We start from the raw sequence: 25710 nt of genomic DNA, 5'->3' as shown, positions 1-25710 counted from the left end.
ACTCCTGGGCATTTGGTGGGCTCCTGGCGAAAATCGAAGCAGTCATATACATCTAAATACCCCGAGTCAGCGACTTGTAGCGAAATCGCGAACGAGTGCAAACCTTGTCTAGGGAATGATATAATTTGGTGACGACAGCACTCCCGGTAGCAAATCAAGGGCTTGGTCAATAGCACGACATACGCGTCGCAACCAGTCCCTCAGATTTTATTTTGAATCGTTCGTAGAGATTTGATATGTCCTTGAAACACAGGTCAATGATAGATGAGCAATCTCCATCACATTTCCAGGGCGCGCCATTATTGCAGTAACTTGGGACATTGTGCAGAAAACGGAAGTGGTGACTGCGTTCAACTTGCGACCGTCAGTCCGTTATGGGTCCGCGGTCACGTGGCGGACCTGATCTGTGGCTCAGATTCCTTTCCAACTCGAATGTTTTACTACGGCTGTGCATCACGCTGCGCAAGCAGCATCAACGCCAATGGCCCTCTCAGTTGAGACCTCTAGTATATCTTGGCGATTGGTGACGAAAGGAAAGTAAGGTATGAGACTGCTCGGACGCTAGGCGCACCTTGATTGTTGCAGTGTGCCGACTCTCTTTGGTTCGCTGAGGTCGGGGGCAGGTCTGGCTACAGTGACGGTGGATGGGTCTCGACAAGCGCTACATCAGGCAGTAATGGGGCCCCAGGAAGGCCTATAGTACAAGCGTAAGTACTAATCTATTCGGAAACGCGAAGGGCGTAAACGCTGACGATTCCTTTCTCCGCTTCACGAAATTGACCGCCGCGTAATTGTATGCTTCAGAATTCAAAGCCTAGAACAAGTACTTTATGTTTATGGGCCGACAGAATCAAGAGTGCCGGTCTGATCTAGGCCAGCAAAAGCACAAATGTCTCCGTTGCGCAGTGGCGTTCGAGTTCTGGTGAAATCTATCAAACATCTCAGCGGAAGAAAGTAGAACGTGCGAAGCCATTTGCAGACTGGCCTTGTTTGAGAACCAATTGTAGACAAATATTTTCCTTGAATACCGACCGGGTGCCACCAGCAGTTTTCTTCAGCTGGGATTGATGAGTACGCCGTACAAACTGGCAAACACTGAAAGTTATGCGCACCCCTTGATGCAACAACCTTCTCCTTCGCTTCATTGCGCTGTATCATCAATGCATCGCCATTGAACTCTGTGATTCAAGCGGACACCCGAGTTTACGCACATCCCTAGCCGTAGGACCAAGACAGGTTGCGCTCCGTCGTCGTCGGCAGCGGTGTGGAGCTGCTACAACCTTGAGCATATCCATGAGAAATGATCCAATGCATCTATCGCTGGTGTATCAGGCGATGGTGCATGTCTCCGGTATTTTTAGCTCGAGTTTCTGGGACCGGACTCTCGAGGGAATTTCCAAAGATAGATCATAGACACTGTGCGATTCCGGAGATATAGGCACCGCATCAGAGAACAAGAACGCAAAGTGACGCCACTTGGTCAGATGGTGCCCGTTCATTTTTTGCGGAGAATGAGAGTCCGCGAGCCCGGAGGCAGTTCTATCAACGCAGGGAGTCAGCGCAAGTCGGAAGAACATCGTCAGGCGAACCGTAAGCTGCCTCAACCCCATGTAGTTTTCAACTCCATCGAGTTCCATCAGGAGGTCATGGGAGCGCCTGATCCCGAGAATCTGCGGATCTTCACTCCGCTGGCTGCTGTTGGCAACGCTGGAAGCATACTGTAGGATCTTGACAACAGAGCTGTTTGTCGCAACAAATCAACACTGATGCAGATGCTTGACGAACAGCACTGCCGCTGTACCATCATCCGTATCGCGCCCAATTACAATCAGAATGCCAATACTCCGGAGTTTTTCTTCCCATTCTGAGCTATGCCCTGTGAAAACCCAGGCCGAAGCGAGCGAGAAGGCAAATTCAGCGGGGGCGATGAGAGGACAATCGAAGACGAATGCCGCAAATAAAGGCCTTTATGTCGGCTTCCAGGTGAAAATGGCAGAATTCCAAGGCAGCCATCTGACCATGGACGTTTGAGAAAGACGTCGATCATCGCTAAGGCGAGGCCACAGCATGATTAGTCAGCAGCATGTGAGAGGTACCTTACCTTTCGTTTGGGCGTTTGAGTTCAAATCTCCACTCGATCCACAACCACCATGTCCACCTCATCCTCGCCAAATTGTGAGTACTCATCGTTGTAGACGGCGTGCTTGCCTCAAATTCTGATGAAAATGTTGCTTTTAACAGCGAACTCACCCTCAACGACTCTAGTGTCGCCAATGGAACTCAGACACATGACTTCGAATCCCAATGTTCACGGTCAAAGCAGCCATAAAGCTTCGAACCGCCATTCTCAGCTTCTCCAAGCGTCTACAGGAAGATTGGGCTCGAAGTCGCCCGTCTCGATACCGTCGTCGCCAACCTCAGTGTACGTACGCCTTTTCTCCCACTTTCTGCCGTGTTCTCATCAAAGGATGCCACCAGACATTCGTCCTCATCGGCAATATTCGAGCGTGATATTGAACCCATTCCTTGTCCTTCACCGCCTCATGCCCACCATCCCCCAAACCCTCATCGGATCCCGCGTTCAAAAACTACGGAGACAATAGAACAGTCCGTGCCTTCCGTGCTCGATGCTGCGGCCTCGATCCTAGCATCGTCATCACCTGACGATGAAGACCAGATATCGGTCGTGGCGCCAGCAACGAACAGAGATACCATGCGAAGCAGCGGGTTTGCCAGCCCAATTGGAAGCTTCAGATCAAGAAGTCCGAGCCCGATAGGCAGTCCCGGGAATCGCGCGAGTCTCCTCCTCAGTCTTCCTCAAGTCAACCCGCATTCCCCGTCCGTTGTTGTACCGTTGTCAGCGGCCGCGCAGACCGCCAGCCCGGCCTTATCGACTGCCACATCTCCACAACAAAGCAGCCCAATCGCTGTGCCAAGGCCACTCATTCAAACTCAATTACCATCCAACCAAAGCACCACCCCTGCAATTGTCACACCGACGTCAGCGTACTTTTCAACATCATCATCAGTGGACACTACCGAGTCTTCTCCGACAACTACCACCCGTGAGCACCCAGGCCAAGCGTTGCCGACGCAATCGCCATCCGGATCTCCCCCTACTCACCCCATCACGCACTCGCCACAGCGACGTTCGCCGTCGACCAGTTCTATCCTGCAATCGAATGGGGCTGCTAACTCTCCCACCTCATTCGCATCTTCTCACCCTCCGTCGCCGACGCACAAGGCAAACAAGCGCTTGTCCTTTATGTCATACTCGGACCTACTCTCGTCCACTCCAGCACTTGCCTTCCCTCTTTCAGCCTTGACCACTTCCGCTTCGTCGGTGGAGCCTCCCCCTCATATCCCCTCTGTGTCTGGATTCACTCAGACAGCGAGCGCAGCAGCAAGCTTGAGGGACTTTGCTCTCGGCCCGGGCGGCGGTAACGTTAGAGACAGAGATAGCATCGCGCTGCTGGATGATGTTGGTGGGGAGTGGGAACGCGAAGGCATGGGTCAAGGGTTGGAGGAACGGCTGGAGGCACTTATGTCTCTCCAGCAAAGCCCGATCGGTGCAACGTAAACATTTTCCCTAAATTTATCAACTTCAATGCTTCTTTTACCATCTCCCCTCCCCTTTGACTCCTTTCGTCCCCGTTGTTACCGCCAGCAACACTATATCTACAGATTCCTCCAAGGATACAATCGAACTATTTACTCGTATGCTCTTTTACTTTTGGTGATCTTGGACCTACCTTATCTATTCCGTTAATTTCCTGGGCTTCTTTACTTGAATCTTGCGACATGCTTGCTCTGTCCACACCGGCTTGCTCCTTCCCCTCCCTCCCTCCGTCTCCCGTTTTTCTCACTTTATCTTGGTATTTCATGCTTTCCCAGAGGACCGGAAGTTGCTTCTGCTGTTATAACCATCAGACATCCAAACATACAGACCCTCCCGGATCCCCATAACAAACATCCAGTATTCCATTCAATATTCAGTAACGAGGATCTTATCACGATGGCGAGGCTGCAGATTCTTTTGTCAATTATGTATGATTCCGATTCCCGCTTTTCGTGTATACCACATGTCTGCATACCTGCTTTACTTATGATCTTCATTATTGCAATAACGTGTTGCGTAGGAATCAGAGCCGCTGTGTTGAAGCGCAAGGATATGATCGTGAAGAGTATTTAGGCTATTATTAAGTTGGGTGAAGTGATACCGTCGCCTCGAACCTGACCTGGGTTAGTTTGCTTCTCCTCGATTTGTGGGGCGTAGGTATTCTTCATGAGAAGCCCGCGATCAAGCCTCTGCACAAAGTAGATTAGCTGTGATATCCGAGTAAAAGCTAGGGTTTTGAACTAACTTTCAAGGACGAGGACGAACGCCTCCTCCAATGGGCGGTGGGTTAACAATAACCCCGCCTCCGATAGGAGGGGGATTGACGACAGCTCCACCTCCAATTGGAGTGGGTGGTTGGATGGTAGCGCCTCCCCCGATGGGCGGTGGATTGACGCTTGCTCCGCCTCCAATGGGAGTAGGGGGTTGAATGGTAGCGCCTCCTCCAATGGGCGGGTTAACGCTAGCTCCGCCTCCGATAGGTGGAGGGTTGACGATGACCCCGCCCCCAATAGGCGGTGGGTTGACTCTAATTGGCGGCTGAGCGACGACAGCACCTCCTCCGATAGGTGGGTGAATCTAGAAAATCGATAGCGACATATCAGCCATGAAAATACCTCGTCAGTTCAGTATGGTCGAGGGACATACCTTCGCAGGGAGAGCTGCGACCTGGGAGATAGCCACGAGCGAAATGAGCAGCGAAACGAAGAACTTCATCTTGACTCAGTCCACAGCGGTCGGTTCGACTACGCGTCAAAGACAAGAGACGCAGGTGAGTATTTAAGCCCTGGTTTTATGAATGCCGCAATGGGGCTACACCATGGTGCTGATTGCCTACGAGCACATATGTTTTTCAAGTTTGGTTATTCGAAAGGCTCGGAGGTCATTCCTCGAGCAAACACGGTGCTCGGTCGCCCTCGCGTCTTCCAGGCTTTGGATGATGTCGAAGCTGGCACCCCGGAGAAACTCGTGCTCTGCAATGTAGAACCCGAGTACGACGATTAGCATTGCAATCCAGGCGCGAACCAGATGCGCGAACTGGGGAGGTTCCCTAAGGCCTCTGATTCCCCGCTTACAGTTGAAGCACGCTGACGCTGACGCATCTGCTTCCCGTCTCAGTGTACGACGAGAAGAACATCATTTTGAGATCGGTCAACAAAACACACGTCGGTTTTTTGCGTGCCTGTTTTCGCCGCAAATCAATAGTGGGAGATCCACCCGTGTGCGAGGCACTCGGGTCGAACGTGGCCTAAAAAAGAGCTCGACAGCGAAATCATCGACGGCGGTTTCGCCTGTCACGGTGTTGCCAGGCTGCTCTAGTGGGAGGGAAGTGTTTGCGTTGGCTTGGCACGAATACGGCGGCAAACAACCAACATGGTTCTCACTTACACCATGCTGCAGAGGGTCGGCCCATGACCGGTGATATGGCCCATTAACCAGCACTCGAGTCTCGCCCGAGCGTGCATATGGCCCGAAAATCACGTTTGAATAAAGAAATTCGTGGAAGGTCTACCCCCAAAGTGCTAGTCGGAGAAAACATTCAGATCGACGACTCGACATTCAAGCAAGCTTGCGGGTATGCATCTAGGATTGTTTGTTATGAATAGTTTCATTAAATCGTTACATTTTCATTAGCTACGTGTCGTCTATGGACTTAGCGTTGGTCTGTCGGTCTGTCGAATAGCTGGGCGGATGGCCTCCACCACACCGAATCGAGTAGTACTGCACATGCAGAAAGCAGGATTGCAGATCCACCTTATGGTGTTACTCTAATCCGGTGAGTCAAGGAGTTGTGCTTATGGAGGGCTGTCCTGACTTTGATATAAGATCGCTAGCCCAAAATAACCCGAGTGCGACTCGGAGATTTGTCTCATTGCTAAAGCGGCCATGAAGATCTCTGTCGGATTGTTCGCCTCTGCGTTGTTTGTTGTGCAAGTAGCTTGCGCACCTGCAGAAGGCAATAATGCTACGAATGTAGATAATTCGGTTTGTCTACCGAGTCCTCCTTGCTCTTCCTTGCTGACGTTCCGTCAAACTCTTTTAGGACAAAATCCCCGTCCCATGCCCCGATGAACGTCGATCGGTCCACTTGCTGCGCGGGTACAGTCCTTCTGCTAGCGATAACTTCTACACCACCGACGCCAGCGAGATGGCCAACGCCATCAACAATTTCGGCTACATAGACCAAGGCTATGCTGCACGAATCTACCCTAACCAAGAGCGATATACATCCCCCATCTACCGTCTCTGGAACTCTCATATCGGAGACCACTTCTACACCACCAACAGGGACGAAGTGGACGATTATATTCGGCGCCACTATACCTATGAGAATACGCCGGGTTTCATTTTCTCAACTCAAATCTGCAAAAGCGTCCCTATGTATCGCCTGCACAATGTTCAGCAAACCGATCACTTCTATACGACTTCGGCGAAGGACCGCTTTTATTACGTTCAGAATTTGGGATATCAGTACGAGGGAATAATTGGATATGTCTTGCCTGTATAAGAGTTTGAGAGTACGTGCTCTCTTCGTCCACTGTTTTCTTTCTAATGACTGCTCCTAGCCGGTAATCTTAAGCCAAGATATGAAACTCGTATGTATACCGACAATATTGGACCGATCGTTATGATCACCGAGATACGCATCCCGAAAATCCATTGAACCTTGGTACAACACTTTGTTCTATATTTTTGTCGCTTCCGTGAAGCTGAGCCTACTGTACAAGTTGTGGTTGCCGCTGATCTTCGTGGTTTACAGATATTGCCCATGAAGTGCTTTTGACTTGGTTTTGGCACACGTTGTGAAGGCGTTTTCCCTCCGCCTCGCGTTGATGGGGTGGTCTCCTAGCCACAACCACTAGCCTGCTCTCCCTTCACCCCTTCACAGACTCCGCCCGGACGCCGAGTTCCTCCAGGAATGCCTGAATTTAGTCTCCCTTGTATTAATACTTTGGGCGGCTAACAGCTAGCACCCAGTAGTCGGCCGCTGCTCTTTGATGGCTTTCTCTCTACTCTTTGCCCGTCTATGCCACACTCGCCGCTATTCATGTCCCAAATTCACCCTCGCTGAGGCCACCGCGCGATGGATAAGAAGAGGGAAGCGCAAGTGAGTCCCCCAACCCTCTCAGCCTTCACCGTACACCTCGACAGTGTCGAAGTAATTACCTATTCACCCAACTATCCCCAGCTCAACGTGAAGGATGTCCTACCCTTCTTACCCCCCGTTTGCCAGCACGTCTACCCCCTTTGGAGTCTACATCACGTATACTCGTCGACCCTCCCCCAAGAATAGGATCCTTGCCGCTCAGCACGTCTGGGAAGCGACATCGAGTGAGTTGCTCAACGACCTGGGGCTTCATAGTAACACTAGATTGCCCCCGTTTTGCTAGACAATGTTGTTATCGCTACCTTGATCGTGGACGACAGTGTGGTTCGCGCCAGCAACAAGGGGACGGGAGCGGTCGTGGACTGCAAGTTTGTCCTCTACTATCTGCAGCAGTCCACGGAGCAGCGAATCACCATACGCTTCTCGAAGCAAGTTTGCAAATTGACCGGCCTCAATATCGAGCGGATTGTGGAGCGTAACGCGGGTACTGGGGAAGTGCTTCGTGTTGTGACCAAGAGATACGTTCGCAAGCTCCTTCGCTTCGCGCTCTGACTGAACGCGTCGAATGTCATCGCCATCCCTGTTGCATGTACTACTACCAGATCCCCTTAAACAGTCTTTTCCCCTGATGTTTGTCGCGAAAGAAATCGAGAATATATGACCAGTGTTGATAAAATGGATCCGCTTCCACCCGGGCGCAAGACTCTGACCGATTTATCTCAAGCTCAAGCCTAGGGCCTTGGTGGATATCGTCTTCAGCCAGTCAGAAACGCCCCTGACCATCCCCTGGCGCTCGACAGAGCCCTCCCTCATAAGCCTCATTAATCATTGCTCAAACTAAAACACCATTATGTATTACTCTCAACTCCTCCACAATCCTTGCATGTCAGGTCCCTTTCTAGTGCGACGTAGTCAGCCTTAAACCACGCCCCACGTACGAATCAACGGGCCAAGTGTTTGCGCCCGCCCGATGCGGTTCATGCCAGTGATCGTTTTCTCTAATTCGAGCGACTAGCTAGGGGCCGTACCACGTCACTTTATTGGCCATGCCTGCTACCACAACCATTCTGTCGAACGTTCTGTCTGCGGATATTTGCTCGAGCGCACATATAACTGGAAAGCCGGTACCAATTCCCGTGGCGTTTGGGGGATTGTTCTAATTTCTTCCAATCGACGCCATCCAAGCAAGTTCGCCGGTATGTGATCACATCGTGGTAAACTCAATATTGAAGCCAGTCTAGTTAACTGCTTGTCCTTGCTTGTCACGCAACGATCAATCCTCCGGTCCCTTATCTCTCAAAGATTCCAAATTACATGCATACATTTGAGCACCTGCCATGTGGGTAATCTACTCCATCTCCCCGTCCAGATCCAAGGGAGTGGCTGCCTACATCTACATTAGTGAGCTGCGACGGTGTTCAAGCCGTTCCTTTTGGGACTTACTCGGCATGGAGGGTTGCACCTTTCCCAATGGGAATGTGGGGCTCTACGGTCGCGCCTTGCCCCAATGGGGGGCGGTGGGGTGCTCTATCGTTGCACCTTCTCCAATGGGAGGACTGTAGGCTGCACCTTCACCATCAGGCGTGTTCCAGAAGGTTGATAGCATTCATGGCTCGAAACACGACCTAGGCACTCTAGAGAGTGCACCTTAGACGGGGTCAAAATGCTCATGTAGACGGAAGTTGGGGGGGAGTTGTATTCTTGACGGTCGGTTGGTACATCTTTCATACTTGTAATGGAAGCAAGTCATCACACAACCATGCTGTCTGGACTCGATCCTATTGATAAGCACTCGCTCGGGCGTATATATGGCTACAGATTCACGTTGAGTAGAATAGCTCCTCCGAAGTTTATCTTGTGGTATCTCATGGCACCAGAACTCACGCGGTAGGTGTCTATCCCTTACGTTCTTGAGTTTCGTCCCCATAAAAAATTGGGTATCTTGGCGAACGATTAAAATGGATGTCTCCTGTCCCGCCCTGACCCCTAAGCGTAGTCCTTTTTACCACGGATCACGTTTCTTCGAACCCGACGTTCGCGGTGTTTTCCCGCGCGGGACATACGACGGCCTCTAACGGAGTATGACATTCTTCTCTGCTTCGGTGATTCCACATCAACGGCTTCCCTCCAACCAACTAACAACTGTCCCCATACACACGCCCTGATCAAGGCCTTTCCCACTAATGTCGTCCATTCGCATCACTTGGGAGGCACGCAGAGAGCTCACGCTATTGTCCTTTGGGCCGAATCTTGTAAGATATGGTGATGCAGAGACGAAGACACGGACTTACCGAACACGCGGCCAACGATTGCTACATTTTACTTCATCGAAGTGGACCACTGATATACATCAGACTATAACTACGGGGACTCGATCCGCTTGTATCAAGCACAAAGATTACCGGCGCTGAGAATCTTTGCCAAGTTATATATCCCTTTGCCTTGTTGGAGCTCGGTCTGCTCAAACGGTTGCCAACTGGATACGAAACCCGAACAGTATTTGTATGTATCAGCTAACATGAGTTGCGCTATATGGAATACAGCTTCTTGTCATGCCCGAATAACGAGTACGAGAATTGGTCATGAAGCTCTGGAGATGCATCCAGAACCCCTCAATCACCGACGTAACCTGGTATCGTGCTTAAAGTTCCTGAACATCACAGATCCCATCAGCGCCATATGACCGCTCTTCTCGACACAGTCGTTTATATAACTTCACGCGAAACTAGCCGAACACGTTGCCACTCTTCGTCCATGTCTACTCCACCACCCCCGTTGGTATTCGCCCAGACGCTCTTCCCGCTGTTGTTAGGTGCATTCTCGCAGTTTCGTTTGCTGATAGAGCCTCATATCTTTATTCACTAGGCTCTGCTTTGGCATGCCCGTGCGCTAACAACTTGCCGTGTCGACTGACGGAGGTTGAATTCTATTCTTAGACTGTACGGTGTCGCACTTGCGCAAGCCATATCATACTTTCGCAATTATCTTCGCGACCCGACGTTCGTGAAGTATTCTGTAAGCACCGACCCTGAAGGCTCTACACTGAGCTTATCCGCCTTTTAGGTTGCTTTGTTGCTGTCAGTTCAACAACTCTCATTTGATGCATCATCTAAAATGGCAGCAGCTTGATCGACGGCGCCCACACATTCAGCCTAGCGGACGCGATCGTAGTCTGGTATCTTCGAGCTGCGCCTAGCACCCAGTACCCTCCGTGAGTTCCATGTGGCCGTCCACTGTCCACTCTGTTGATGCAGCCCCTTGAAGCGGCCTCCCTGTAAGCTCCCAAAGACTCGAGCAGAATCCAGGCTCACTTCTTTCTCGCTACAGATAAGCCTGTTCTTCTCAGTAAGATCTTTCTTTCTTTGCGCTCGCAGTTGATCTAAACATCACAGTATGTGACCACTGGTTTTGTCCAGAGGTGAGACTTCGACGTGGCCATTCTATTGCTGCGTTTCTCACGCCGAACTATCCAGCGCATTCACCTTGCGGGTATGGATATGTGAGCCGTGCCTCCAATAACATGGGTGGCAGATCCTTCAATATTGACTTGAAAACTAGTGAGCGGCAAGAATTGGTTGGTCACCTCTATTCTGGTGAGCACTCTAATGTTCTGAAATTGCCAGCGGCTTACTCCGACTATAGGCATTCTTTGTCGTAGCTCAGCTTGGTACGTGATGAATCCCCGTCATATGGCATGCGGATGACGAGCCTGACCTAGTCGGCGGATTGGGGATGGCGGCGAGCCAGTACGTATGGCGCTTGAACCTCGCCGGCGTTGGTTGACCCTTCATATCTAGACAAATCAATGGAGAAGTCTCCAGCGTCCTTGACGTCAACAGCAAGGTGAATATCAATTACGCTCGCCGAGACTTGTGCTTCATCTACGCCATAGGCATTTGGATCCTTGGAGTTAATCAGTGCGATGATATGCGACATCATGATCTCCTCCTCGCTCGTGTACTTCCTCCACAAAAATCGGTCCGGAATCAAAACGTACGCTTGAAATCCTTGTGCTTAGATGAAGCTAAACTTGTTGTTTCATCCTAGAACCGAGAGTCTGATCGACAAGTTGATCATTTACTTCATCGGCATCGGCACCCTCTCTAGGTAAGGCATTGGTTTGTGGTCTACGAATGGTCAATTTGTGATGGTTCTACAGCGTTTTCGCACTGCTCAACATGGTTACGGTGAGTAAAATTTTCCTCGATCGGGGCATGAACTCACGCATACATTCTGTTTTAAGTGGTGGGCAATGCCTGACAAACTTGTTTTCACAACATTCCACAGCATTATCAGCAAACGTTAGTCGTTCCTCCGACAGCCTTCCCTTCTCAAACTCACCTTCCGACACATCTATCTCAGTCTACGTCAACTCGTTGCTCGTCACGTATGTACTCAATCTTGCCAGCGGTGATACACCGCTGATGGATCTTTAGCCTTAACTCTAGGAACCAGCTTCGTCACAACCTCGGCAAGGTTCGGGGAGTTGGTATGTGCTCGTTGCTGTCTCGTGTCCCCGTATCTCATCACTAGCTGTAGATTATACTCACACAGACGATTCTATTGCTCTATCGACATTCGCAGCGGGTGTAAATTAAGAGGGGCATGTACTAAGTATAGGTGTAACAACAGTCCTTGGGTTAGGCGCGTGATTATCCGGGAGAGCCTCGCATCTATTCTCATCGACTTAGAAGTTGCAAGGTCGTACTATCGGTTTGCCCTCAGACTCGCACAGTTTATGCCACGGAGCCTTTTTGGCACCTAGGCTGATTGTGGCTTGATCCGCTCCTTCAGAATGTCAGGATTAGGGGGAGATCAAGAACATCATCATTCGGCACCGCCGCCCTTTGTGCTGTCACTGATATCATTCAGGCCGATCAGGTCGATGCCCAAACCGCCTGAATATGGACACATGCTTTGCCGCACTGGTACAACAATAACCTACAAGAATTAGTCTATGAAGAAATGGAACGCGGGTGTTCCAGCCTAATGGCGCGCTGTTGTACGTGGTTGTCCTCGGCTAATGAACCAACTCAACGGGACGCTGATGTTATGCACTAATCAGAAACTCACAGACCTTGCTTCGGAGCACCTGGATTCCGTTGCTCCAAATACTTCGAGACGTCGAAATAGGCGCTCGGACTGCGCCGCCTCACTGCTTTCCCAAACATAGGTGAGAAAATCGTCCGGAATTTGGACAAATCTTCTGTGATATCAGCCGCATCCCTCATCTTTAAGTGGAAGAAGCCTCAGTCCTTGGGAGCGTAGCATTTTTGTGATCTTCACGACTCACTTCCTCTCATCCTCTCCCCAGTGTCGCGGGTCTGACGTTTCGGTATGCAGGATAGTATTCATGCAAGTCAGCCCATTTTCCAGCTCCACATGTGTTACTGCCCGTCATTGCAGTGCTGAGTCGTCTGTGTGAACTAGGCGCAGGGAAAATGGAAGCTCGCCAGAAGCCATCAACGGCAACAAAATGCAGATATGCAGCCACCACCTGAGCATGAATAGAAGAGCTGTCATGGAGTTTGATAGCAGGATTGCCGGCCATATAATAGCTCGTCCACCTGAGGAAAGTATATACACCTCTGCTTCATCCACTGTCGATCCTGCCTTGTTACGACCACTACACGATGGCGGCGCCCGTACAATTGCCCATATATTCGGTGTTCGCTGAATTAGTCGCACCCTTGGTGATTGGTATGAGAGGTTATTCGTGGTGTTAATATTCACGACCTTGCTGATCCCGGTTCTAGGTACTATGATAGCCTGTCCGTGAGTACCCCTACCCCTCTCATCTTGCTCTGCCGCTCCTTGAGCGCGAATTTGCCCATCATCTGACGTTCTACCCTTAGGTTATTTGGCGTGACCGTGGCCCAAGCCATATGGTATTTTCGCAACTATCCGAATGACCCTAAGCTTCTCAAATACTGGGTGAGTTTGCCACCTCGGAAGGCCGAGATTTACCTGACTCTCGTGGATCGATGAGATCGCAGCCGTGGTGTATGTCAATTACATTTCCAATGACATATCGCTGAGGGAGATGTTGCAGGGTTATCGACGGCGTGCAGACGTTCAGTGTTGTGGAAGCTACGAGGGTCGTATACTTGCGAGGGCGACTGAGCTTGGATTATTCCAAGTAAGTCTTCGATCTCCATCCAGCGAGACCCAGTGATCGAGGCTGGATCGCGCAGCGGAATCATAGTGAGTACGATTGACTTCCCTTCGAAGTCCAAAACTAACATGGAGTTCAAGCTAGACCTCTACGTCTCCGTAAGGTCTCGTCTCCTTTCTATGACCCACTGTTCATTCCTCTCCTAGTGCATAACTGTTACCATGGTTCAACTGTGCGCTGTGCTCCTCGTTGCGGTGGCGTAATGATCGCTAATATTACACTTTCCTTAGTGCGTATGCTTATAGGGTGTGGATAAGTGATGCGAACCATTTATCCTCTAGACTGCACGCTGAGATTCCATCCCCAGTTAGCGGCAAGAACCGACTTGTCACGTCAACCCTGGTGCGCCTCTTTCGATTATACGATTGCACGATCGCGTCTCGTTCTAAATATCGTGCCTAGGCATTTTTAACTTTCTCTCAATTCAGTAAGCTTGCCATTTCAGTCAACTACGGTTACTGTGGACTTTCATAACCTACGAATCATCAGCATCATGCATAGGTATGATCTTAGCCTCCCGCTGCGCTCGTTTTGCTTACTGTTGTATCTGAAGGCATGTCCATTCTACAGTAAGCCCAGAAGCATCGCTTATAGATCCGCCACGTTGAATCTCGTGCTGCTCAGGCAGATCAATGGCGACGTATCCCTCCTGCACAGCGTTATGAGCAACGTATGTTCGAAGCTGTGATGTGTCGCTCGCCTAACCCTGGAGTAATAGGCATTTGGAACGGCCGAATTCGGTAGCACTGTCGCCTGCGACCTTCTGATATCTGCCTCCATGGCTTACTACCTCAACAAAAGACGCTCGGGAATCCGAAGGTCAGAGTAGTCTGGCGCTTGGCGCACAACTCAGATGTTGACAACCGCGTATAGGACAGAGAATTTGGTGGATAGATTGATCGTCTACGTGATTGGCATTCATCAGCAAATCAGTGAACCACCGGCAAGGGTTTATCGACCCTTATAAACGCCATAAACCGTCGAAAGACTTACCGAAGCCAACATGCCGCCCATTTTTGCAACACAAGTTATAAGGGATGTCGCCGGCTTGCAAGAGGCGGTTCCGCGTGACGGACTCCGTCCTTACGGCCAGTTTCGAGCACGCTGGTGGTTTGTGCCACCATCTTGCTTGTGTTCAGCGCGACGTACTAGATCCTTATGGCAGGTTTCGGACACGCTGGTGGTTTGTGCCACCGTCTCGCTGGCAGTACAAGTGCAACATCATACTGATGATTGCTTATATATATGGTCAAATACCCGCATCACGTCGAGGTGTAAACGGCGCGAGAGTATCATAATAAGGACTTACAACAGATGTGTCCACTAGAACAGGAAGTTGCGGCACTTCATGTTGATGTTGAATGTGCACCGTGAGGTGTACTCAACAGTTGTGCACTCAGCCTTGTGAGGGTATAACAAGGCATATCAAATTGGTCAAGAATACGGTACAAAATCAGCGGGATATAGGCTAGTTATAAGATGGACTTTATAATAGACAGTAGGAGATGATAAGTATGTTGGGACTTGGGAAAGGCAATATGTCTAGGTAGCTGGTTGAGCAGTGAGACGAGCGCGTTTGGCTGCACGTTGCGCCTTCAGACGATCAAGCGCAGATTCTTCACCGGGGTTATCGTCGTCGGAGCTGTTGCCGCTGCCGCTGTGAGTAGGGCCCGAGTCGGCACCTGCGCGAGAACCCCAAAGCTCACTGCATTAAACTTCAGTCAATGGCATGTCAAAAAAAGGCGCACTCACTAATTCCAATACCCGATGATTTCCGCCATCCCTTCCTCGTCGTCCTCGAGCGCAGACAGCACTGAACGATAGAAAGCATGATAATCGAATGCAGCACTCCTCTTGTTGGAGCTCTTGTTGCTGCTATCCTTCCGGCCCCACTCGGGCTCCGAAGTGAGCGCGAATCGCACCTAAATACTGAGTACTTAGTGTCTAGCTTGTGGGCATCAGTTATACGTACCTGGACAACGATGTAAGCAATGATGCGGGGGTTGACGGTGGTAATGCCGGCCAAGGCAGCGTTGCCTCGACGACGAGTGGAGAAGCCAGGTCGAGAGACGGCGCAGCTGCGTCCAATGAGAATACATTTGGCTGCCTGGTGTTGTCCTTAGCCTGGATGATGAAAGGGAGAAATATGAAACTCACACGTATGAGGAGATGTCCACGAAACACGCCTTCGAAGAGGTCCTCAGGGTTGTAGGCCTGGTCGTGGGGGTACAGGAACCTCGGAAGGTCTTTGGGTGAGACAATAAGAGCACCATCCTCGTAGGCCTTGAAAGTCCTAATAACTGGCGAGTGAGTGTATATCAACAATGGAAGGAGGTTCGTACTCGTTGGTTGCGGGCTTGTCAATAGGGCACAAGAGAGTAGCGGTGATAGGGTGGCGCCAGCCTCGGTCGTTCTTGTTACCGGTGGATGAAATGGGGGGATCCAGTGTCTGCTTCGTGTCGAAAAGAATGAAACTTGGAAGTCGGTCCTTGAGTGCTGCACAATCGTCGGAGCGTACAGCTTCAATGCCCCTCCCGATCTAAGAAACCATGAGAGCGGATTGAAGAAGGGAGGTGAATGCACCAACATGGCGACAAAGTTCGTGCCGATAGGCAAGGCTTTGAGCAAGGCTGAGCATTGTCTTGCGGAAGTCGGGCATGACACGGCAGCAGGTGCTCCAGTCTTCGAGCATGTAATCCTTGTTTGTCTTTCTAAAGCAGTTCGTGTGCCATCAGACGACACCTTCGTGGGATCAAGCGAGGGACATACTCAGCATCCTCCTCCATGGCATCGTCCATATCAGAATCCACCTCGGAGCGAATACCGACATCAACAACTCGGTCTAGGACTTGGAAGAAATCAATTAGTCGTGCCACATATCGACCATACGACTGATAGGAGGTTTGATGGTTGTCGACGTCTGGTGCGTCCACATTATCATTCTCCTTGTTAGCATTCTTGCCTCGCCTGGATGATATGTGAGTGAATATGATCAGATGGACCAACACGAGCGTACCGTCGCTTGCGCGACTCAAGGGCAAGTTGATCTGCCACAAGTTTCTCGGTGTTGGCAGTGGAAGTAGGGGCCCGAGGTGAAGCACCGTTGCCAGTCCGACTGGTAGCCGCATGAGGAGTGGGCTGAGGGAGGTTCCGGGGAGGGATCATTGATGTCAAAGCGAAAGAGATAGTGGGGGGAGTACTGGACTCAATCAAAGTAACATGAACATGATATAGTCTGGGGTCACATGTTCGTTATCTAACAATCAACAAACCGTTGCAAGCCGTTGCGTGCCTTCAAACTTGAACATTTCAACTTGTCACCGTCCTATTCCCTAGGAATCCCTGTAGGTGAACCCTACCCCTCGGCCGGCACATCCTCACCAAAGACAACGGTGTGCACGGCTCCGACCTTGGAGCTATGCATATGTGTTGGGTACTTGTCTTCGGTGGTCTTGGTTCCCTCACGCACAATACAAACTTGTTTCTTTTACCGACTCACTCAACACTTCATCGATTCATGAAACCCTGAGGTCATGCTGGCAAAATACCGGCCTCCGGAGCCCCTTGATGGTGAGTTGAACCGTCTTTCCTCACACTCCCACAAAGGTGATATTGGTCAATGTCCCCCACAGCAGAAGAACGTGGCTGTCAGCTCAACTGCGACGATGATGAAGGCTACACGGCCGACATTGGTACACCCCCAAATCATGGCAACTTGGCCCTGGACCCCAGTAGTCCTGATGGTCCCATCTCCACTCCCGAAGCAGCAAAATTGCTCATGGATTTCCTTTTCCCCGAACCTCTCGAATTCCCGCTACTTCTTCCTGACGCCCCACGCTTTCCCACACGGACAGCTGCTCACGCCCTAGCAGCACAATACAAAGGCAAACCACTCAACATTTGGGAGGCTGTCCACATAGCGAATCAACAGATGGATGATGAAGTGGTGGAGGGATCAGTGTCTGGGGAGAGTGTGTTGGTTGAGGGCTCGCAGCTCCAGCGTGCTAGGTTGGATAGGCAACCGTGTAATTTGCTGGTACGCATTACTGTCTTCATTCTCTGTATGCCGCTCAATGGACATCAACAGTCTGATCCCGCTCCTCTTGCGAGCCCAAGAATCCCTCGTGCAGCACATGAACTCCTCCGCCGTCACCGTATTCATCATGCTACCAAGATAGGGGTGCATATTCAGCACCTCAAGCATCTTGTCGCAAGTCTCCTCCGAAGACAACACCAGCTTCCAACACCTCATAAGGGTTCTCTCCTGGGGAACGAGATCCGTATAATCAGTAAACGTTGCCGCCGACTCCTCAGGCAGCAACATCGGCTACTTGATTTATCACGTACAAACAGTTGAATGTCGATACATTGTGTGTATATTATGTACAATGCCAGCGCTCAGCCATGGGTTGCGTGGAAAACTCCCTTTTTCTTCCCCCACTACATTGTCAGTACCCTGGCCACGGCTCAGCCTCCACAGCGGGAGCTACTGAGTCGCAGCCAGGTGAAAGCATCAGTCATTTTCAGAAGTTAACACCTATGTTGACTGCGAGTAATCTGGACGCTCGGCCTCTGCAGTGGGAGCACCCGTCGTAACCAGGTGAAAGCATGCAGCCTGGGCTATCTTCGCTTCATACACTCTTCTCTCAGCTTTCAGGTGTGTCGCTTAAGCTGTCTAATAAAGTTTTGCTGACATGCTACCCCAGGCCGACCAATTGCCAATTTTCTGACTCCTGAGAGCCAGGTCCAGCACCGTTATCTTCCGTCATTGCTATCACTATCTTGCTCGTGCCACTTGAGCCTGAAGCTAATGCGCTGGCCTTGGGTCTTTGTCATTTTTTTGGCAATGGTCTATGTGTGCCAACATTGTCAATTCCGAGCTGAAACAAAGCGCAACCTCAACATCCATACCACCAAAGGATGTACGGCACATGCAACTGAGGACGGGAGCTTTGCCAATGCACTCGAACGAGCCAAAGCCAAGAGACACCGTAAACGTGAGCGGGAGAGAGAAGCCAAACGCCAACGACTTGATGGCCCAGCAACTGCTGTTGAAGGTGACGAAGTGTGGGAGGACATTGACGGTAGTGACCCTATTGTGGTAAGTGACCTCTTGCTCTATACTATGATTCATCTACAAAATCTGAGAACTTCTATGTAGGACGAAGTAGCTTCACACACACCAGTCGAGCTACAACCATTGGGCCGCACCCACCGGGCGAAGCGCCCGACCTGGAAGGTTTTACAAGACCAACGGCCCACCATGGTGCCACCCATTCCATCCCAGCTGGGACTTGACAATGCACCAGATGCTGGTGCACCTACAGCATCACCGCCACCTGAGCGAATGCCTCACCGTATCTGGAATCCATTCCGCTCAGCTACCAATATGTTTGGCCTCTTTCGTGAATACATGGACCAGCCAACGCACGACCCAATCTCCCTTTCCCCGACTGACCAACCTGCCGGCCCACAAGACAAAGTACTCCATGAAATAGACACCGCCAACCTTCCTCCGTCTCTTCTGAACAATCTTCCCCTATACTATCCGTTTAGCAATTCAACAGCCTTTGGCTTTTTGCATTGGAAGTGGACTGGCGCAAACTCAAAGTCAGACATAGAAACAGCAAAACTCACCTCTTTTCTCCGCTCGGACGATTTCAATCAGTCAGACATGAAAGCTTTCAAGATAGCTACTGAGACTCGGCGCATCGACCGTTACATTAATGGAGATTTGGACGATGGCTTGCTTGGCCCTCGTTCAATCCTTCCCCACCGTGGGGAATGGAAAGAATCCCCAGTGACCATTACCATTCCGGATGGCAAAGAGCACGAGAAAATGGAGCATCTCCCAAAGTTTGAAGTGCTTGGCCTTCACCATCGCTCGCTCACAGACATCATTCGCAATACGTTATCAGATACCGATAAAAGCCGGTACTTTCACTACGTTCCTTTCAAGCACCATTTCCAGCCTCCCGCTGTTAACGGTATTGAGCCACCGCCTACACGGGTTTACGATGAGATTTATACTTCAGACGCCATGATTGACGCACACAAAGCCCTTCAACTGCAACCACCTGAGCCAAACTGCACGTTGGAACGAGTCATTGCAGCTGTTATGTTATATTCTGACTCCACTCACCTCGCTTCCTTTGGCACTGCGTCTGCCTGGCCAATCTACATGTCATTTGGAAATGAATCCAAGTATGTTCGCTGTAAGCCCCGAACGGGGTCTTGTCATCATCTGGCCTATATACCAAAGGTAAGCTGCAATCCGTCCCGCCATTATTCACTAGATCAATAATCCCTTCATAGCTCCCAGATACCTTCTACGAATTTGTTACGAACACAACAGGGGAGGGGCCTACAACTGATTTACTCACCCATGCTCGGCGAGAGCTCATGCATGCAGTTTGGCATCATATACTCGATGAAGACTTCAAGCAAGCATATGAGCACGGCATTGTCGTGCTATGCCCTGATGGAGTCCATCGGCGGTTCTACCCCCGTATATTCACTTACTCGGCCGATTATCCTGAGAAGGTCCTCCTCACCACCATTCGCAATCTTGGTGCATGCCCCTGCCCTCGTTGCCTTGTGCCCAAAGCCAAAATTCCCGAGCTTGGGACACAACGAGACGATGCTCGCAGATCCAAGTTAGCCCGAGTCGACGATGTCCATCGGCGTGGAAGGATCATGCAAGTCCGTGACTGGATTTATTTAACAGGCCGCGCAATCAAGAGCAAGGCAGTTGAACTAGTTATAGGTGTACGGTCAGAGGTTCCCACCACTGTACGTTGAGCCTATCTGCAGTATGACAATACCATGACTGACATACCCAATAGAATGCCTTCTCTGAACGCCTATCGGAGCTTGGCTTTGCATTCCACGACATGTTTGTCCCTGATCTCTTGCATGAGGTCGAACTGGGCACATGGAAAGCTCTATTTACACATCTCGTACGCATACTTGTCGCTCACGGTGGCACTGCCGTTCAGCAGCTCAATGACAGGCAAGTATGTTCCTAATGCTTTCTTGCACGTTCTAACTGATCCTTTAGTTACCGGAGTGTTCCCACATTTGGTCGCTCAACAATACGGCGGTTTCATAACAATGCCTCCTCCATGAAAAAGCTTGCAGCACGGGACTTCGAAGACCTACTTCAGGTAAGTCAGCTAATGTCCATTGGCCAATTGGCACATACTGATGTATTACCTCAGTGTGCCATGCCTGTTTTCGAAGGCATATTGGACGAGCCCCATGACAATTATATCCAGAAACTGCTTTTTACTGTGGCCGAATGGCACGCCCTGGCGAAATTACGGATGCACACTGAAGACACTCTTGCATCACTAACACGAGCAACAAAGGATCTTGGACGGCAATTACGATCTTTTGCAACGACAACTTGCATGGCTTTCGATACCAAAGAGCTACCCAAGGAGGAGGCTGCACGTGGCCGCCGCCAAAGCCAAAAGAAGAACACTAGTGCCTCTACAACGGCCCAGCCAGCTGCTCAAGGTCCAAAGGTTAAGCGGTTCAATATGGCAACATACAAACATCACTCTCTCGGCGACTATGTGCCATCGATCCGTCGATTTGGAACCACTGACTCATATTCCACCCAGCCGGTGAGTTTATAATCTGGTGCATGGTCTGCCTGACTGAGCTTGCCACGCCATAGGGCGAGCTACAACATCGACGATTGAAGGTCTTTTATGTTCGAACCAGTAAAAACAAGGCACTGCGGCAGATGACGAAGCACGAAGCACATGAACGAGTGGTCCGCACTGTCTTTACAAGGGTCCGCACCGTTCAACGCCTGCAACAAGTAATTACTAGACAGGGCAAACCTCAGCCCAGCCAGAGCGAGTTGCTGGGAGTAGAAGCGAAGCCCTACCACCTGGCCAAACAACACCATCACATCTCAACCTCAATCAACTCAACCAGGAACATATACGATCTCATTGGCGAGCATCCTGAAGACCCTGCATTTCATGTATGTCCTCACTTTAGGCTATTTCACTCCGTACTGACCATTTAACATAGCTCTTCATTCCCAAACTCAAAAAGCACCTTCTTTCGCGCCTTTTGCATCCAAACGAGTGGATCGAAAATGAAGACTTCAGCCGAGAGGAGTGGAATGAAGTTCAGATCCTTGGCGACCGTCTTTATGTCCACAAAACCTTACGTGTCAACTATACAACCTATGATGTTCACGGCGCTCAGGATTCCATCAACTCAAGATCACATCCCGACGTGATGACTCTCAAGCAACAAGACCACGCACAGCATCCATTCGATTATGCGAGGGTTATTGGCATTTTTCATGTTCGAGTGCAACATGAAACTCTTTCCCCAGATATGCAGGAACTCGATGTTCTTTGGGTACGAAACTTCCATGTTGATACTACCTATTGCAGCGGGTTGAAGCAGAAGCGCCTCACAAGGCTGGCATTTGTTTCTGGTGCTGAGGCGTTTGGCTTTCTGAGTCCAGACGAAGTCATACGAGGGAGCCATGTTATTCCCGCATTCGCATATGGGCCAACAAGAGATCTACTTGGACCGACACTAGCGCGCCAATGCTTCAGCAGCGATATTCTTGACAAGGCGTTCGTTTGGCCAGAAGAACGGGAAGAGGACGACTACTGTTACTACTATGTGAACTTGTCAGTTTGCCTCTCCTTTCTAGAATCATTTCATTGATGACGCATTGTTTCACAGTTTTGTTGACCGAGACATGTACATGCGTTACCACGGTGGTGGGATTGGGCACTACAAGGTTGAGGTAACAGACATTGCCGACGTAGAAGGACCGCAAGATGCAGACCATGAAGAGGAGATCGTGGCAGATATCCCAGCGGATTCTGGATCTGATAGCGATGGAGATGATGAAGAGTGTGGATCTGAGACCTCTGCACCAGCGTCGGATACTGAGGGCGATGATACAGACAGTGATGTAGATGGTGATCGAGCGCAGCTTGAAGAGAACATACTGGGCTACGATCAACTATAGGCCGGCCGGCTGAGATGATTATGATATATGGGACCCTACGACTATTGTATATATCAAATTTTATTGGGATATAAAATCTACGCTACGAACATACCACTCTGCTCAGAACCTATAACCTACCTATCCCCCCTTCACATCGCCACATCCTACTGCCAATCACCATGCCACGTAGCAATGAACTCAAGGCTATTAACGCCATTTTGAATGCGCTTGATGCTCGCCTAGAGGTGGTTGAAGTTAAGCAGCGGGAGATGCTCCTTCGTTAGTGTCTCCAAGCAGGAGATCATAGCAGCCACTAATCTTTCCACAGGTATTGACACAATGCTCATTGAAACGTCGCTTCATGACATGGGTGTGTGTGAGTGTTGACTTGGATTCAATTGGCATGGTTTTGACATGGTTTTGACGCATCCTCAACGCATCTCATAGCCCCAGAACAAATTGAGGCTGTCACCGATTTCTCTGAATGGCTCAAGAGGAAGGTGGAGCGACAGGATACACGAAAGGTGCGGGATGCGATGAAGGATGCCCACAAGCATTTGTGCACCCTAGACTACGAACTGGTGGCCCTCATTGCAGACGACATACTCAAAATTGTTCACTATGGGGTGTGGAAGAGTGAAGGACGAACAAAGTACTTTGAGCTGTTCCATGAGGGCGAGGACGACGATGAGATTCCATTCTAATGCATACACTGTTAGACTATTACTATGTTTGTGCAGCCTTTTTGTTATTAGTCACGATGATCAGCGGTTGATAGCATCAAAAACATTATGACTGAGTTAGACTAGTGCTGATCTTCCACTTATCAATGCTGGCACAGGACATTGAAAAGGCGGCATCCATTTCACATCACCCGCAAGCACGTAGCACATATGATGAGGGTGATTGGGTGCTCACAAGGCCTCAGACATCCGGTTAAAGGTTCAGCAAGGATGCCCTGACAATGGTATTTCATTGATATGAGTCTTAGGTACACAGTAAGGATGCTGCACGGATAAGATAGAGAGCGATCAATGTCCTGCCAGGGCTTTGATCTGTCAACATTGATCACTGATCACAAACCCTGCACATACGGATAAGCGCCACCAGCTACAATAACGGTTTCACGGATTTGCTGATGTTGGACTACTTACAAGGTAAATCTGCTCGTATGTATTCTGCAGACTCCACAAACTCATCATATCATTTTACTGCAGTATCTTCGCTATCATTGTCTTCGTAACGGTGAGATCGATCCATAAATCGTTTTTACATGCTCTTAGCCTCCTTGCTGCAGTGGGTCGCCCTGCCGAAACAGCTCATATTCCTCACCTTCTACAGTATAATCAGTAAACGTACGTCATCTCGTCGATGTGGCATGCCCTGCACTCATTTACCACCTCTCAAACAAGTCTACGTTAATTCCCTTTTGGTAACGTAAGTGCTGCATCCCACGATGATCAGGAGGAGGAGTAACCCTTGGACTCCAGGTTGAATGCTAGAAGCGGTTTCAGACCCAAGAACAACTCTGGTAATCGTGATTTGAGCCTCACTGTTTCCCTTCGACTGACGGTTGATTTAGTGTCTGAGTCGATAGGCATGTCAGTTTTGAATACCGGAGCTTCGTCGTCGACAGCCTAGAAGACGCCTTTGAGACATCTCACGGCGCAAGTATGTATATTGCATGTATTACGCCAGAAGCCACGGACTGTAAAAGCGCTGTACATTTATAATACTTCGGGGACTTGTTGCCGATAGCCGGACCATGTACTTATAACACTCGGCGTTCACAATCTAATGTCGCCTTTCCTTCACGCAATCGTGCAACCTTATAATGTCGCCAACGTCATCGGCTGTGCGCCGCGGTAGTTGTCTTTGCAAGAAAGTCCGATTCGAAATGCGTGGCCAGCCGAAGACGTATCTGGTCTGCCACTGTCTTAACTGTCAGAAGAGCAGTGGTTCGGCGTTTATGGCGAATGCATTCTTCTTGCCCAAGGTGAGCTTCCACTAGAGACACTTAACAGATATGGGACTCAAAGCGCTCTAGGATGTTGTGATCACGCAAGGCAAGGACCATATCAAGACTTACGCGGACAGCAATACGAAGAGCGGACAACCGCTTATTCGGTCTTTCTGCGGCGAATGTGGATCGTCACTGTTCCTAAGGAACGTCACCATAGATCTCACCATCGTCAACACTGGAAGCATTGACGATAAACTTGAAACTGGTTAGTCGATCCACCATACTTGCGTCGGTGCCATGATATTGACCGTGAACATTTATAAGACGCCAGTATCAAAGTACCCAAACGCGAGCTCTTTGTCGAAGACAAACGGCCGTGGCTATCAGTCGAGACGAATGGTGGTACAAAAGCGCGTTTATAATTCGTGATAGCGAATCTATTGATTAACTAAGCTCACAAGAAAACGCACAAAGTTTGGGAGAATTGACGACGTTGAGTCATTGAGTTAGGTTACAGGAGGAACAACCTCATCTTCTATCTCGCTCGATCCTCTTTTTGACCTGTGACAGACCTACGACAGTAAGTCGCCCTGATATCCCATTCGAGGATCGCTGGGCTCGAAGGGGACAACTGCATAATCTTCTATCCAGTCGGTCCACCACTCGTACAAGTCATCCTTTGACACCTGTGGTCGAAGGGCGCGGAGCTTCACAGGTCGCGCCGACCCCTTGATAAAGCAGCAATACTCGCAGTAATCTGTCGGAGCAGGGCTAAGTAGGAAACTGACGTGGGTAAGTGATGGAAGGGTATTGAAGATATTGGCCACATCGCCGTAATCCCAAGGATGACTCTGGAATGCTTCCGACTCGAGAAGGACTTGATTCGGGAAGAAACGCAGGTGACGGAGCTTCGTGGCACCTTTTAGCGCACCGGCTCGAGAGAGCGTTCTGGGTATTGGAGACTAAGACAAAACAACTGTGAATACAGGGAAGGGAATCCTATACAACACGACGGGCTTACACGGGAGGTATCTATTTCCAAGCACTCTAATCTTGGCATCCGCGCAACTGCTGCCGACACCTCACGTAAAGGAGAGCTTCGGATTACACAAACGACCACATTAAGGAAGCTAGCAGCGTCGAATTCCATGAGACCCCCTCTTAGCATCAAGTGCGTGACCTGGTTTGCTTCGCGAAACCGCTTTGCCACGTCGATCGTTGAGGTGCGAAGGACGCGGAGTCTAGGAAAAATTGGGAGGGATGGACATGATTCAACGGCCAGGGTCGGAAGGAGTAGGCGTTCTAGGGATTTCTGGGTAGAAAGGAACCATTCCAGCCCAAGGCTGCT

The 25710-nt window shown here is 50.1% G+C and overlaps 13 protein-coding genes across 13 annotated transcripts; 10 read left to right on the top strand and 3 right to left on the bottom strand.

Annotated features, from left to right (window-relative positions):
* Positions 1-2150: 2150 nt before the first annotated feature.
* Positions 2151-3580, top strand: PC9H_010200 (uncharacterized protein; the record flags this gene model as incomplete). Its single annotated transcript, XM_036779694.1, has 3 exons — positions 2151-2175; positions 2242-2422; positions 2479-3580. 3 exons carry the CDS (start codon positions 2151-2153, stop codon positions 3578-3580), a joined length of 1308 nt encoding a protein of 435 aa, XP_036629083.1.
* Positions 3581-4188: 608 nt separating this feature from the next.
* On the bottom strand, positions 4189-4834 carry PC9H_010199 (uncharacterized protein; the record flags this gene model as incomplete). Its single annotated transcript, XM_036779693.1, has 3 exons — positions 4189-4308; positions 4385-4696; positions 4766-4834. 3 exons carry the CDS (start codon positions 4832-4834, stop codon positions 4189-4191), a joined length of 501 nt encoding a protein of 166 aa, XP_036629082.1.
* A 1170-nt stretch (positions 4835-6004) lies between these two features.
* On the top strand, positions 6005-6626 carry PC9H_010198 (uncharacterized protein; the record flags this gene model as incomplete). Its single annotated transcript, XM_036779692.1, has 2 exons — positions 6005-6103; positions 6162-6626. 2 exons carry the CDS (start codon positions 6005-6007, stop codon positions 6624-6626), a joined length of 564 nt encoding a protein of 187 aa, XP_036629081.1.
* Positions 6627-7320: 694 nt separating this feature from the next.
* Positions 7321-7778, top strand: PC9H_010197 (uncharacterized protein; the record flags this gene model as incomplete). Its single annotated transcript, XM_036779691.1, has 2 exons — positions 7321-7450; positions 7510-7778. 2 exons carry the CDS (start codon positions 7321-7323, stop codon positions 7776-7778), a joined length of 399 nt encoding a protein of 132 aa, XP_036629080.1.
* Positions 7779-9980: 2202 nt separating this feature from the next.
* On the top strand, positions 9981-11824 carry PC9H_010196 (uncharacterized protein; the record flags this gene model as incomplete). Its single annotated transcript, XM_036779690.1, has 20 exons — positions 9981-10038; positions 10092-10110; positions 10163-10241; positions 10290-10303; positions 10348-10437; positions 10491-10500; positions 10554-10571; positions 10619-10644; positions 10700-10725; positions 10785-10819; positions 10869-10893; positions 10945-10972; positions 11024-11069; positions 11119-11219; positions 11274-11333; positions 11386-11413; positions 11470-11527; positions 11589-11613; positions 11675-11715; positions 11766-11824. 20 exons carry the CDS (start codon positions 9981-9983, stop codon positions 11822-11824), a joined length of 846 nt encoding a protein of 281 aa, XP_036629079.1.
* A 1645-nt stretch (positions 11825-13469) lies between these two features.
* On the top strand, positions 13470-14368 carry PC9H_010195 (uncharacterized protein; the record flags this gene model as incomplete). The annotated part of the gene is made up of 9 exons (XM_036779689.1): positions 13470-13499; positions 13548-13573; positions 13632-13743; positions 13804-13828; positions 13891-13902; positions 13955-13970; positions 14026-14071; positions 14120-14220; positions 14275-14368. The coding sequence occupies 9 exons, from the start codon at positions 13470-13472 to the stop codon at positions 14366-14368; spliced, it is 462 nt and encodes a 153-aa protein (XP_036629078.1).
* Positions 14369-14943: 575 nt separating this feature from the next.
* Positions 14944-16566, bottom strand: PC9H_010194 (uncharacterized protein; the record flags this gene model as incomplete). Its single annotated transcript, XM_036779688.1, has 8 exons — positions 14944-15106; positions 15154-15323; positions 15374-15508; positions 15559-15694; positions 15744-15897; positions 15985-16112; positions 16171-16368; positions 16418-16566. The coding sequence occupies 8 exons, from the start codon at positions 16564-16566 to the stop codon at positions 14944-14946; spliced, it is 1233 nt and encodes a 410-aa protein (XP_036629077.1).
* Positions 16567-17020: 454 nt separating this feature from the next.
* PC9H_010193 (uncharacterized protein) lies at positions 17021-17655 on the top strand (the record flags this gene model as incomplete). The annotated part of the gene is made up of 3 exons (XM_036779687.1): positions 17021-17437; positions 17489-17525; positions 17576-17655. The coding sequence occupies 3 exons, from the start codon at positions 17021-17023 to the stop codon at positions 17653-17655; spliced, it is 534 nt and encodes a 177-aa protein (XP_036629076.1).
* A 592-nt stretch (positions 17656-18247) lies between these two features.
* PC9H_010192 (uncharacterized protein) lies at positions 18248-20429 on the top strand (the record flags this gene model as incomplete). Its single annotated transcript, XM_036779686.1, has 4 exons — positions 18248-18502; positions 18563-19663; positions 19717-20193; positions 20247-20429. 4 exons carry the CDS (start codon positions 18248-18250, stop codon positions 20427-20429), a joined length of 2016 nt encoding a protein of 671 aa, XP_036629075.1.
* A 96-nt stretch (positions 20430-20525) lies between these two features.
* PC9H_010191 (uncharacterized protein) lies at positions 20526-22417 on the top strand (the record flags this gene model as incomplete). Its single annotated transcript, XM_036779685.1, has 5 exons — positions 20526-20567; positions 20622-21032; positions 21086-21400; positions 21451-22070; positions 22126-22417. 5 exons carry the CDS (start codon positions 20526-20528, stop codon positions 22415-22417), a joined length of 1680 nt encoding a protein of 559 aa, XP_036629074.1.
* A 161-nt stretch (positions 22418-22578) lies between these two features.
* On the top strand, positions 22579-23103 carry PC9H_010190 (uncharacterized protein; the record flags this gene model as incomplete). The annotated part of the gene is made up of 3 exons (XM_036779684.1): positions 22579-22678; positions 22728-22775; positions 22847-23103. 3 exons carry the CDS (start codon positions 22579-22581, stop codon positions 23101-23103), a joined length of 405 nt encoding a protein of 134 aa, XP_036629073.1.
* A 1130-nt stretch (positions 23104-24233) lies between these two features.
* PC9H_010189 (uncharacterized protein) lies at positions 24234-24784 on the top strand (the record flags this gene model as incomplete). The annotated part of the gene is made up of 3 exons (XM_036779683.1): positions 24234-24395; positions 24447-24627; positions 24687-24784. 3 exons carry the CDS (start codon positions 24234-24236, stop codon positions 24782-24784), a joined length of 441 nt encoding a protein of 146 aa, XP_036629072.1.
* Positions 24785-24934: 150 nt separating this feature from the next.
* PC9H_010188 (uncharacterized protein) lies at positions 24935-25530 on the bottom strand (the record flags this gene model as incomplete). Its single annotated transcript, XM_036779682.1, has 2 exons — positions 24935-25324; positions 25384-25530. 2 exons carry the CDS (start codon positions 25528-25530, stop codon positions 24935-24937), a joined length of 537 nt encoding a protein of 178 aa, XP_036629071.1.
* Between the last annotated feature and the right edge of the window lie 180 nt (positions 25531-25710).

Source organism: Pleurotus ostreatus (assembly GCF_014466165.1).
Source record: "Pleurotus ostreatus strain PC9 chromosome Unknown scaffold_7, whole genome shotgun sequence".
NCBI classification, from domain to species: Eukaryota; Fungi; Basidiomycota; class Agaricomycetes; order Agaricales; family Pleurotaceae; genus Pleurotus; species Pleurotus ostreatus.
Note: the sequence above shows the minus strand (reverse complement) of the source record. Positions and strands in the feature narration are given on the sequence as shown.